This window comes from Salvia splendens, chromosome 9 (assembly GCF_004379255.2).
Source record: "Salvia splendens isolate huo1 chromosome 9, SspV2, whole genome shotgun sequence".
NCBI lineage: Eukaryota > Viridiplantae > Streptophyta > Magnoliopsida > Lamiales > Lamiaceae > Salvia > Salvia splendens.
Window position 1 is genome coordinate 4,268,114 of NC_056040.1, and position 14,332 is coordinate 4,282,445.

Consider the following 14,332-nt stretch of genomic DNA (forward strand, 5'->3'; position numbering starts at 1 on the left):
TATTTTCTCTTGTTTTACCATTTCTCCCTTCTAACTATTTAGGGTCTGTTCATTTTAATTGATATGGATAGCCTAGAATATTATCTTGATGAGATTAGTCACTGTTTAACCATGTAATTTTTTGACAATTGCCGTTGTTCAACATTCCATAATTAGACCTGTAATAGATTTAGCAGCTTTATTTTATTATTTAATTAAAAGGCAATAAGTAGTGTTCTGCCTAAAACGTCCTCACCCAAAAAAATTCACATCCCGCCACCTCCAAATTCGCAGGGCAAATATGGTATATGTCCCTCATTTCTAGGCACAACTCTCAATGCAAGAATATAATACCACCAAAATGTCGAGAATTCAAATAATGGTATTTGTGGCTCAAACAGTGCGGGCCCAAATCTATTTCTCGGGCTGACTTCAAAGGTTTAAGTCCAGAAATACACCATTTTCTGCCCATATATAGCAACTTGAACAGACCCTTATTAGTATTATTTAAAACTGGAGGGGGAGAGGGGAGGGTAGTTGAGGGTGAAGAAGAAGATGAGGAGGAGAGCCACCAGTAGAGTCACCCGGGAGAGGAGCTTTGACGGATTTGTGACGGATCAGTTTCTCCCAGTTAGTGACGGATTTATGACCCGCTAATTAAAACTGTAAAAAATTTGACGGAACCGTCCAAAATGGATCAAATGTGATCCGATTTCAAATGTGAGAGACCGAATAATTCAAAAGATAATGTTTTGGACCAAAATAAAAAAAAAAACGCAATATGTAAAGGACCAAATTGGAACTTTAGTCTTATACTAATAACGTTCAATGTTATTCTGAAATAAATCAATATCACGTCAAAGTATATTTTTGAATTTGTGAAAGTGTTTTCCGTTTTCAATGACAACTAGCATCCACTTTCCCTCTCCTAAAACATCACATAATTTTAAATTCCATATAATCCTCTTAATTAATAAAAATAACAGTCATTTTTCGAGTTCATATATATCAGTTTTGGTTCAATCACAATTCACAAAAGTGAGTTTCTATACCATTGTGATTCAAAAATTTATTGCGTTTCTTAGCTCCATTCATAAAAGTGAGTTTCTATACCAATTTGGTTCAAAAAATTATGTTACCTTATGACAAAAGTACACCAAATCGCATCTTCAACACAATTGACTCTTTGAAGTAATTGGATTAATTGATTTGGTTAGAATCACACCATACTTTTAATGGGCTGAAAGCCCACTAAATTGCCCAATTCCATTCTCATGGGTTGCCATTGAGCATTAGAATAAAATATAAGTTATTCAGGCATATTGTCACATGGTATATCCAGCCAACCATAATTACAGAAAGAGAGAAAATAGAAGTAGAGAAATAATTTCTAAAATTATAATTAATTGAATATACAATACGTCAATATGTCTAGACCACTAAAATTTTTATTCCTCGTATACCTAAAAGATCTCTGAGAATCTATACCTGCAAAAAGACGCCCATGACTATGGAGCAAAGAAAGATTCCTATCTTCCTCGAGGATCCATGCTCCTGAACTAAAATGTTCTTTAACAATGATGCTTTCATTGGTATATGAGTAATTCCTTTCATCTACTATTAAAATGTCACCTATTTTTTTAATAAATATAATATTGAAACCCAATTTTATGTAACACATTAATTAACATGCCTCTTAATCTCACCAATTAGGCGTACAAATGAACGACACCACAAACAGTAAAACTGTCGGTATATATATATATATCTCACTCCATCAAATTATTTCAACAATTAACATCTAAAATCATGAAACTCCCAATAATGAAATGAGATTTTATCAAGATGTATACATATGACTTCATAAATCAAAGGTTGAGTGGGTTTCGTGTGAGCGTCACCTTTTTCTCAACCACATCCACCACTATCGACTCCAGATCTGCATAACAAAAATTAACATATATATATGTATCGAATTAAACTATACAAAAATTATAAAAACTATACACACATATATATAACACCACCATTTAAAGTTGAAGCTAATGCAGCAACTTTCTCTCGGCATTTGGTGCATCTCAAATCAGCAGCCAATTCAGACACCTGGTTTTCTCAATCAAATTAACAAAATAGTACTAATAACAATTAACAAATTAAGTTGGCTAATCCATTACTAAAATATTAGTAGCGCAATTTAAGCCATTGCTAAAATTTAGCAGCAAACAATTTAACAACGGCCGGCGTAGATCTGTTGCTAATCCGCTGCTAACCATTTTTACCAGTCGAATTATGATAATTAGCAATGAAAAGTAAGAGAGAGAGAGACACACACACCTTGTTTACAGAAGTGTTTAAGGTGGTTGTTGTTTGAGGAGGAGGCATGAGCAGCCTCTTGGAGCTTTGAACTTTAAGTTTTGCAAGCTCCTTCTTAGCCCAAGAAACCAAAGTCATGGTTATTTTCTTCTCTCTCCTCAATATTTGAGACCCTCATTCTCTCATATATAACTTTATGTTCTAGTAATATTAGTTGGGTAGGGCATGTGCTTTCAAATATTTTTCATTGATTGAGAAATCCTATCTCTCTTTCACAAAAGCTATATATTTTGATTTTGAGAGACAATGAGATGGGGATGGGACATAGTGTCATCACATGCTATAAAGATAAAGAGTAGGTCTCATCCAATTGTTGAAATTATTTCATTGATTTTTTTATTGTATTATATGAATTATGAACATTATTATGCACCATACCCCATTCAATTCAACCCCTCACAACTTCAATTAAATACTCTTTTGACTATGATCAATTCCCCATCTCTAATGGAAAAGCAATGAGTTCTTTCAATAAATAATGCCCAAACTACCTTATTAATTTAGTGTTCTTTGTAGTAATAAATAAGACAGTCGCATATTTTGGCCAGGATTGAGTGTAGGGCACGTGTCATTTTATTAATTAGGCTGACCATATTATTATATAAATCCTACCTAATAAATGAAAAGACGTGCAACTTAATTATTGTAAAATCAGAATAAAGTCAGTCACTAAGACATTAATTAACAATTACACAGACTATTGTTGTGTAATGTAATTTATTCAGGAGCGACAGCAAATTGCCAATTTAGAATAAGAAAAATAATCCATTCCAATTCGATTAGAGTTTCGATAGTAACAGACTAACGGTATAAGACAACTATATTTTCATATATGAGTATTAATTGTTCAATTTCAATACTGTATCAAAACCTTTTGATACAAATGGATTATCTCGCCCGAAGTTTAAAGTTTATTAGAAATGACCACTCTATCCCCTCAAATTATATAGATGAGATAAGATTATTACTAAGTCGACGTATGACAAGATTTAGAGGTTTTAACACACCCTCACACGTGGGGCGGAATGAACATCAGATTTCTACACCTGGGGTATACAAGAAAATCTATTGTAAAATCTATTCATTATACGGTAGTATAATGGTAGTATCTTTTCACAATTCAAAAATAAAATAATTAAACTTTAAAACAACAAATTATACGGTACTATTTTCATTGAATTTTCAAATCACAAAATAATGTTTTTATTGAATTTTCGACCCAAGCAGAGGCACCGACACAATGCACTCAAGATTTTTGCCTCACTATCAGTATTACGTGTTCCACTTAATTTAACCCCCCCGAGGTTTGATCTTATAATTATTTTTTAGGATTTATTATGCCTAATTAAAGGAGTATATAACTACTTTTTGAGCATTTGATTTCAAATCTTGGCAATGAAATTAACTAAGATTCATTAGACCAATAAATTTATCTGTGTAAAACGACATACAAGAATGTTGAAAATTAAAATAGAAAATACCCAAATTAAATTGATATTTGACATGGAAGCATAATATACCCAACTTTTTGGATAAAAAAATACTCCAAACTAGGTGCTTGTTCCATTGGATTCGAGCTGAATCGTCTGAGATTGATGCATCTGGTTCATCAAAAATTCTTATAACCTACGGATAATTTATTATTGTTTATTCTTACTCGTATTTATTGTTTTAATTTATTAAAAGTGATGTCTACCTATGATTTCTCATTTGTCACAATTTGCTAATAAAAATTCGCTACTTACAAACAACTTCAAGCTTAATACTTTTTATGGCAAAAAAATTTTGTTGTGAGACGAACCAAATAATTTGTGCTATTAATAAATAGTAAGTATCAAAAATTGTTTTACCACTCTTCTCTTCCTTAGAAAATTAATCAAAATAAAGGAGAATTCATATTGATTTTTTTTAACTTTATAGCAAACTAACCTAAAATTCCAAAATAATACTGTAATATATAAACAATTAGACTTGCACAGAAAACTTTGCCGTCATCCACTAAATTCCTACACAAAAAGTGATTAGCAATTTAGAAGTGAAAAAAGAACACAAGCTCAAATGTTGTTCTAATTCTTAGGGCATCAGTAACCCCGTCCCCATTTCCGGCCCCAAGTCCCCTCCACGTCATCATTCCTCTACAGTTGCGGCCCAGGCCCCAACTGCTGTAACCCTGCAGGTTGCGGCCCGGGCCGCAACTAATAAATGACACTATTCACAACTCCAACCTATTTTGAAAGTAAAATAAAAAACGCTGTAAATTTATAACACGGAAAATTTAATTTCATCGAATACTGCAAAATTACAACATATAAATTTTCAAACTGAAAATAAAATACATGAAAACATAACGTCAATGCTGGAAAACGTTGTTGCGAGTCCAAATTTCTTCGATTAGATCGGCTTGGAGGCGAGTGTGTTGTTCCTCTTGGCGCATCGCAGCTGAACGAGCCATGACATTGCGGATGTCGTGAGGAAGGCCCTGCACGGGCGGCTCGGTGACAACGTAGTTGACAAAAATTTCGAATTTAAAATATAAAAATTTCGAATTTAAAATATAAAAAAAAAAAAATTTGGTTGCGGCCCGGCCCGTCACCGTGCAACGCTGGGCCGGGACGCGGGACTTGCGGCCCGTCTCCGTGCAACCCCGTCCCGGGCCGGGACTCGGGACGCTCCCCAGGCCGGTCACGCGTCACCGGGACGGGCCTGAGCCGTGCCGCCCTTCCGTGTAATGCATGGGACGGGCCGGGACTCGCAATTTGCGGCCCGGCCCCAAGGGTTACAGATGCTCTTATAGACCAATTAAAACTGTTCTAGTTCTTGCAGCCCAAAAACTATGTGACATACTAATTCATATAGTGTATCTTACTTTAAAAATTCATTTATGGATACCACAAACTATAGTACTATTAAGTATGTATAGATGTAGAGTCCAATTCTAACCTCAACATGGTACATGATGAAGCTATCACAAATCGACACACACAACACAACAAGATAATAACTACACTTGCATATAACTACTCACCCATGACTTTATTTGAGCAAAATTCTTAGACTACGAGAAGTGATGTTTCATTTAATTTGATTATATAAAGTTTATCCATCAAATATAAATTACTTCATCCGTCCACAAAAAATAGTCTCATTTGTGGACGACACGAGTTTTAATGAAAAACTGATAAAGAGAGACCGAAAACGAGAAAAAATGAATAAAGTAAGAGAGATGATAGAGAAAATGGATAAAGTATGAGATTTAAACTCTCATTTTTTTAGATATGATATCAAAATGGCAAAATGAGATTTTTTTTAATGGATGGAGGGAGTATATCTAATATCTATCAAATAAATTCTCAATTTATATATAATTAAAAGTCTTATTTTCTATTTTATTAATTCTTTCTTCTATTTTGTGTAAAGAAATTTTTTGAAGTGATCTCATTTTCCAATAAAGACTCCAGCAACCTCTCTTTACATAAATCTACTCCTCTAAATCTCTTATTTGTTCGTAGTAGAATAACAAAGTTACATATAGTAATATTATTTTTAATTCTACTATCTATGTACTTTTTATACTACCAAACGAGATGTTGTGTCGAACGCTATCTGTAATTTAATATTCTCAACCTTTACTTTTGTCTTTAAATAAAACATTCTAAATGGTTGCTTTGATAGAGAATCCTAAGTCGAACAAATGAAAGAAATATGTCGCTAACAAGTTTTCAAAATATAAAAGTAGTAAATATTCAGATGCCACACATCGATTGTCAGGCTGTACATAATTTTTTTAAGAAAACATTATGCTTAATTATTAAACTTAGATAATACAATAATACTTTAAAAAGTCTAAATCAAATTACTTTCCACCTCCGGCACGGCGTTGAGATCCAATCCAATTCTCGCCACCACACTCTTTCCTCCGCCGTCTTCCGCCGCAGGCGCGGTAGAGCTCTGCGGCTCGCCGCTTTTAGTATTGGTAGAAGCTTCCTTCTCAAAGTACTTGACGGCGACTCTCATCCTTCTGAGTATGGCGAAGAATTCCTCCACTTCTTCCTCCGTCGGCGGCGGAGAAGCCTCCTCCACCGCCGGCTCCGGCTCTCTTGCTCCAGCCACCGCTCGTTTCCTTTTCTTCTCCGTTTCCATGATTCTCTCTCTTTCTCTCTCTTCTCATGGCATATTAATACCACTACAATTATGCTATGATTCACAACTATGCATCCATATAATTTAAACTTTAAAATATACAAGGACTTGACTTTTGAAATGTAGGTCATTTTTTATAGTCACCACTCTCACATAGTCACATGTATATATATATATATATATATATATATATATATATATATATATATATATATATGGATAATATTATATTAAAATAAAATTCGGTTTTTCGGTTCGGTTCGGACGAAATTTTTGTATTTTCAAAACCGAACCGAACCGAACCGAAAAACCGAAAAAACCGAACCGAATTTCAATTTTTCGGTTTGGTTCGGTTCGGATATTCGGTTTTCGATTTTTTTGCTCACCCCTAATTGTGACCAGTTTTTTAACTCAATGTTATTGATTAGTATGTCACAAATAGGGATCCACTTAAGTAATGCTCTATATTTCTCTAGTTAGTTGAAATGTTTCTTTTGGACACGAGATATAAGAAAATGAAATTTACACGAAGAAAATAAAGGATGAGAGAAAATAAAATTTTATTACCAACAAAGAAAACAAATCTAACTACCTTGTGACGACTTGAAAATGAATACTACAATTCAACTACTTTGAAACCAAAAAAATAATGCATAAAATTACATCTAAAAATAGTACTAATGTTTTACTTTAATAGAAGAATGATATTAATGTGGGCCTTCACTAGAATGTTAGCTCAATTACTAATATTGCAAAGGGCTGTGGCCTTAGAAAAGTAGAATGTCCACCACGAATATTATTTAATTCTATTTGTTGCTTTTGTATTACTAGAAGAAATATGGAAACCATAAATTCTGAGGTTCTATTTAACTACACTGATTTAGTGATTTAGATGATAAATTTGGAGCGATTAATCGTGTTGTTTCGTAGAGTTCATTATGTGATGGACATAAAAAAAAATTAGCCATTCGCGAATAATTTAATGGTAGAGTGACTACTTTTTGAGAAAATATTCCTTACTCATACTAAATTGGCAATATGACTTTGTGTGTTCAATTAATAATTTTTTGACATGTGATCATATATAATATGGAAACCATTTACACTTACATGGAAATTTTTTCTCAATTTTGTTGTTCTTTATTTAATTCGTTTATTTGAAAGTTTTGATGCATATAAATTTCGATACATATAAAATTAAAAATTCAAATGAATTAATATTAATGCTACCAAAGTTAACATAATTTAAATCGTATATCAATCCATTAATTTAAACCTATGTGAGTAAATAGCCTAACAAAGTTAGCAGATTTCTCCATATGCTATTAAAATAAAATAAAATATTAATATTTAAACTATTTTAAAATATTATTAGGTGAGGGAAATTTTCATATATTAGGTGGACATAGTTTCCATGTAATATATGGATATTAATTACATTTGTCAAAAAAATTATTAGTTGGATATACCAAGTTATGCCAATTAGATATGTCTAGACTCTGGACTAGGGAATATTTTTTCTTTTTTACACAGCGATCACGTATCCATTGCCATGATAAAATTTGGCGTATACTTTGACAATCAAGACGAATAATGGGTATACCATAAATAATATTGCCACGCAATAAATTAACTTGAGCCTACAAATCTAGCTCGCCCACCTATATAGTTTTTAATAATTGAAAATTTGCTTCCCAACTATATCAATTAATGTAGCCGTTGTTATTATACAAATCACGAATACTAGTGTAAAAGCTCTTGAAAATGCAATGACTTACTTACGTGGTCCTCTCGTATTGCATCAATGTATGCAATAAATTAATATAAAAAAAGCGAAATTACTCAAACTAAAAGGACTGTGCTAAAATAAATAATTCATTCTTGGAATAATAGTTGGTTAGGAAAATTGTTAAATAAAATATACAGATCGTTGGAACCACTGCATAGTCTTCGCACCTTAATTAGCACGATTTTTATTTAAAATACAAAATCATTGGTCTAATTGTGATATAAGGGCATTTACAATAAACCCTCATTTCCAGTCACAATTCGTTTCTCTTCTGTCACGTTAACAATTTTTATTTCAACCAAATCACTTGCAATTGCAATAAGACAGTCACATTTTAAGCCTCATTTCCGACCACAACTTATTTCACCAATTTTATTAGTTTAATCTTTTTTTTGTTTTAATTTTTGAATTCTATAACGAATAAAATAGATTAAATTATCAATATAATTTAAATGACACTACTTGATAAAATTCCTACATTAAACTTCAATTGTTACACACCATGCGAACAGAAGAATGAAGGTATTTAAAGATAGAATAATGTATTTAAAAAAAACTAAATAATTCTATTTCAGCCGCAGTTTGAGGCTAAAAAATGCTACAATAAGACCAAAAATCAGCGCGGAACCGTCTGGGCCTCCACAGTTGCCGCTGATTTTCTGGGGCCTAGATTTGCGGCCGCATTTTGCAACCTTATTGTGGATGGCCTAATCATATTTGCTTTTAAGTATAGGCTTAGAATAAGAGCATCTTCAGTGGACGGATGTCCCACTCGGACATCCACTAGGACTTCCCAAAAACACCTCCTGCCACGTCACTAGGACTTCCCATCCCACTGCCACGTCACTAGGACATCCCCTTCACAATCCTCCCTTCCTATCGCCCTTCCCATTAGGACTTCTCGCAATAAAAAAAATCACAAATTCACAAATAAAGCAATTTACTTTTACGGAAATAAAATTTCAACACGAATACTAACGGGAAAAATTAACAACTTCATTTAAAAAAACATACATGATTTGAAAAATAAAATTACATAGTAATAAAACAAAAAAAGTACTAACATCAACGTCAACCCTTCCGCGTCCAAACATCTTCGATAATATCGTTCTGAAGTCGAACATGGGCATCTGTTTGCCGCATGTCGGCAAATGCAAGCATCCGCTCGACCTCTCCATGAGGTACCCCCATATTCACATTCGCGGTGGCCACGCCGTGACTTGGACCTGCACCCGTATCACCTTCATTGGTCCACTGAGTCAGTTCCGCAGCTTCATTTTCGACAATCATGTTGTGCGTCATGATACATGCGTACATGACATCGCCGATGTTGGGAATATAAGGACCCTTGACTACCGCCCATCGACTCTGGAGCACACCAAATGCCCGCTCCACATCCTTGCGCGCTGCTTCCTGACGGCTCGCAAAGTATGACTTCTTTTGTTCGAGCGGATGCTTGATTGTCTTCACAAAGACGGGCCAGTTTGGGTATATCCCATCCGCCAAATAGTATCTCATATTGTGCTGGTTGCCGTTGGCGACGAAACTGATGGCGGGACCAACGTCATTGCATTGAGCATTGAACAGGGGCTACGACTGGAGAACGTTGATGTCATTGTTCGACCTGACGACTCCAAAATAAGCATGCCATATCCACAGCCGGTAGTCAGCTACAGCTTCAAGGATCATCGTGGGATGCTTGGCTTTGAAGCCAGTAGTGTACATCCCCTTCCAGGCGGCGGGGCAGTTCTTCCACTCCCAATGCATACAATCTATGTTGCCCAACATCCCAGGGAGCCCGTGCACCGACCCATGCATATCTATCAGACTCTGGCAGTCTTCGGGGCTCGGACTCCTAAGATACCGCTCACCGAATATCGCTCTCACGCCCGCGCAAAAATTCTGCAGACACTCGACGGCTGTCGACTCGCCAATGTGGAGGTACTCGTCGAACATGTCAGCCGCGCCTCTGTACGCCAGTTGTCTGATTGCGACAGTGCACTTCCGTAAGGGCGTGAGTCCGGGTTTGCCAGCTGCATCCTCCCTGATCCTAAAATACAGGTATCTTCTCTCTAAAGCACCCACGATATGCATAAACAGCGGACGATGCATCCTAAAACGTCGTCGGAATAAGGCATCCTCAAAACGCGGTTGCGGAGCGAAGTAGTCATGATACAACCGAATATGTGCAGCAATGTGGTCACGGGGTATTATAGTTCGACGACGGATCGGCCGATGTACCGCCGCCTGCTGCCGCCGCTACTCCCTCTGGTGTAGCAGCCTATCTATCGCACCTTCCACAGCGACCTCCAATTCATCCTCGCTATCACTGTCACTAGCCATTGTAGATATACTTGAAAATAGAGCTGTAGAGAGGGAAACTTGTTAACACAAGTGGTGCGAATGAAATGAAGTTCAATGAGTCGTACATATAGAGTTTAAAAAAAAATTAATATACCGGACATCCGACCCGGACGTCCGACCCACGCCACAATGGCGGACGTCTGCCCGCCCGTCGCCCGCACGTCCGAGGACATAGACGTCCTTACGGGACGTCCGTATCCGAGTTGAAACGCCACAATGGCGGACGTCCCGGTCGCCCGTCGCGGATGTCCGACCGGACGTCCGCCATTGGAGATGCTCTAAGAGCATCCACAGTGGTGCGGATGTCCCGTCGGACTTCTCAAAAACACCTTCTGCCACGTCATAAGTACCTCCCACTGCACTGCCACGTCATAAGGACATCTCACTGCACAATGACGGACATCCCCAAGAACATCCTGACAGACATCCACAATAATAAAAATTCACAAATTCACAAATATGTAATAAACGGAATTAAAATTTCGATACGAATAATAAAAAAAAATTAAAAATCGGGACGTTCGTCGTAGCACCGCAATGGCGGACGTCACAACGGACGTCGTCGGAAAGCCGCGGATCTGCGGTGTCCGCAGCCGACGTCCGCGTCCGCCCCTCGCACGCCTAATGGCGGATGTCCGGCACGTCGGTCCGACGTCCGCCGGGACGTCCTCCGTTGCGGATGCTCTAAGGTGTGGCCTGTGGGGATTCTTGGACAACTGATACATGTATAAAATGAGGCATATCCGGTCTGCGCGACTCATTGTACCAGTAATAAATTCACCAAGTGATTAGCCTTTTACAAAACGGTAACAAATACAAATGGTATCATAATAAAATCAGAGATACAACAATGACTAGTGCAGTTTTAGCTAAAAATTAAGATCTAACATTTGTTAGGGCTAAAAGCAATAAAATTATTTGCAAAATCATAGGTAACACGCATCCCCTGCTGCTGCACATTACCAATTATCGACAGCTTCCCCGACCCCGCCAACGCCAGGCAGAACTTCCCGCCGCCGTCCACCGGAATCACGGTGTTCCGCGCCGGCAGGGCCACCGTCTTCCCGCCTCCAAACTCGAACGCCACCGTCGGGATCCTCGCCTCCGACAGCGACGACAAGTCGTAGCACGTGTCGAACAGAGAATAACCTCCGGCCGCCGGAAGCTCCTTCGTCTTGTTCCGGAACGCGTCACGCACCAGCCCGTACACCTCCCTCCGCAGCCGCGTCACCGTCGTGCCCGAGTCCACGATCACGCCTCCGCTCCCGTCGCTCCCCATCTCGAGCAGGGACGCCGGAAATTTCACTGCCTCGCCGCCGACGCGGATCCCGGTCATCCCCACGTAGCGGTAGACGTCGGTGGAGGGGTTGCGGAGCAGCGGCGCCACCACCGAGTCGGCCGGGCGGGTTGAGTTGAAGTCTAGGGTGGATGACGAGTTCGAGTCGCGGTCCACCAAACAGTACGAGAACGACGTCGCTTTGATCTGAGAGGAGAGTGATAAGTTGCCGCCGCCTAGGCCCATAATGCCCGCGGCGCCAGAAAATAGACCGATGTTTCCGTGGCCGCAGCCGATGGCCACGTTGTCGACGGAGCCGGAGGTGCCGAATGAGATGGTTTCAGTGGCGAAGTCTCCGGTGGTGATGGATCCGTCTCCGTATAAAAGCTGAATGGTCAAATTCTCATCAGCATGAAAACATAAAAACATGTTTTTGTGATGTTTAATAACAGGCAAATTGTCTCCAAAATCATTAAAATTGATCAAATTCTAGTCAATTCCGTAATTATAAAAAATAATACTTACAATTGTATCAACTAGAACATTGACTTAGATTTGGAAGAAAATTAGAAGCCAAATAACTTTATCCTAACCTTACTTTTTTTTTCTTACTTAAATTAATGGCTTTTGTGAGTGATATACAAATTTGCAAAACATGAAATTCGGTTTCCATGTTATACATAATTTCCTCCAAATAAAAGTAAATGGAAATTGAGAAAATGTCAAAGTTGGAGTATTTTATTAAAGTTGTGGGATTAATTAGAATTTGATCAAACTTTGTGGTTTTTCTAGCAATTTGTATTTTAATAAAAGTATAAAACAGCGTCGCTAAAAATCACCAGAACACAACAAGATGAGATAATTTTAGATTTCATAATTTAATATTCTATATTCAAACTTCAAGAATTAATTAGAATTTGATAAAATTTTGTGATTTAGATAATTATTATTGTATACAAAATTTTGTGATTTAAATAATTATTATCCTATTAAAAGTGTTAACCTGGTAAAGACATCCTCCGGCGAGGCACGTGGAGGCACGAAGGGAGACGCACTGCGGCGAGAGGCAAGTGAGATCCTTATACGTGGAAGAAGCTCGCGGGTTGAAAACAGGGTCGGATTGCGGGTAGCAATAGAGGCATGGTCTGCATTGGAGCCAGGTGATGTCGCTGCCGGTGTCGATGGTCATGTAGAGCTGGGCGGCGGGGCGCCCAATTCCGACGCGGGCAAAGTACTCGCCGCTGTCTTGGCTGAGTCCGGACTTGACGGGGGATTCAAGGCGGGAGAGGAGAGACTGGAGGTGGGCTTGGTCGCGGGCGAGGCGGGAGAGCGTGAGGGCGGTGTAGTTGTTGATGGTGGTGGTGGCGGAAGGGAGAGAGGAGCGAGGGATTAGAGTGAGTGAGAGAGAGTTGGAGGAAGAAGGCGGCGGCTGGTGATTGGTAATGGTGGGCGAGGAATTTGGAGAGATGATTTGCCGAGTTTGTTCTAGGGAAGCAGAGACGTCGAGAATTTGAAAGTGTTTGTGTGGAGATGATGATGAAGAGCAAGTGATTGAGAGGAGAGACAAGATTAAGCATGTGATGCATGATTTAAGAAGGGCCATTGTCTTCATTTTTTTTCTTTGGATTTTATTTTTGCAGAATCTGGTTTATTTATACGTGCCTCATGCATATATGAATATTGAAAAATAGCCATTTTGTTCAGCCAAAATTGTTTTAATAATTTATGTCTATATATGCTATTTTACCCCTAATGAAAATTGTACTAACAATTTTAAGTTGTACACTTAAATTTTTTTGTAGACTCGTTGACCTGGATTTGAAAATTGAATTATTTTGCGCCGCAATTTAATTTATATAGCTTGGGCTATATCAACCTACATTGTACAATACCAGCCCCCCCTGTTGATATGTCACAATCCCTTCTGTTTTTGAGAATTTGTCAGTCTTATTTAATTAATCGTCTAACCTCATATTTTATTCTAGCAGTATAAAGTCTTTGGTAAAACCGTATATACATTATGAGAGGTTATGAGTTTATTAGTACATTAAGATGATGTTCGGTTTCCTAGATAAAATAATATCAAGATACAATCTAGGATTGAGTTGTGAGATTATTTTAATCATAGATGGTTAACTATGACTAATTATCCCATAATTATTCATATAGGATTGAATCTCATGAATCAAACACCCTATATATTTAATTTAGGATACAATCTTACAAACCGAACACCCCTAGAGTTCCCTTTTGTAATTCTAGTAAAAAAATACCCCTTTCACTTATAGTCATAGCAATCAAGCGAAGTTTTGTTGGGCCCTAACTGCATGACGGCCCGGATGAAAAGGCCCAATTTCAGTCTGGATGTGGCGGAGTTTTTTTTTGTAATATTGCATGAAGGCCATACAGAA

General features: G+C 37.7%; 1 protein-coding gene across 1 annotated transcript; it reads right to left on the reverse strand.

Moving 5' to 3' along the window:
* Nucleotides 1–11,408: 11,408 nt before the first annotated feature.
* On the reverse strand, nucleotides 11,409–13,574 carry LOC121746753 (protein ASPARTIC PROTEASE IN GUARD CELL 1-like). The gene is made up of 2 exons (XM_042140681.1): nucleotides 12,925–13,574; nucleotides 11,409–12,308 (listed from the first exon to the last, which is right to left on the reverse strand). Exons 1-2 carry the CDS (start codon nucleotides 13,531–13,533, stop codon nucleotides 11,529–11,531), a joined length of 1,389 nt encoding a protein of 462 aa, XP_041996615.1. The 5' UTR covers nucleotides 13,534–13,574; the 3' UTR covers nucleotides 11,409–11,528.
* Nucleotides 13,575–14,332: the final 758 nt, after the last annotated feature.

Bases quoted from the DNA above. Each gene is read 5' to 3' on its own strand.
- LOC121746753 (XM_042140681.1), bottom strand. From the start codon at position 13,533: ATGAAGACAATGGCCCTTCTTAAATCATGCATCACATGCTTAATCTTG. The intron at 12,309-12,924 runs GTTAACACTTTT...TTGACCATTCAG, and splicing joins CCGGAGGATGTCTTTACCAG to CTTTTATACGGAGACGGATC.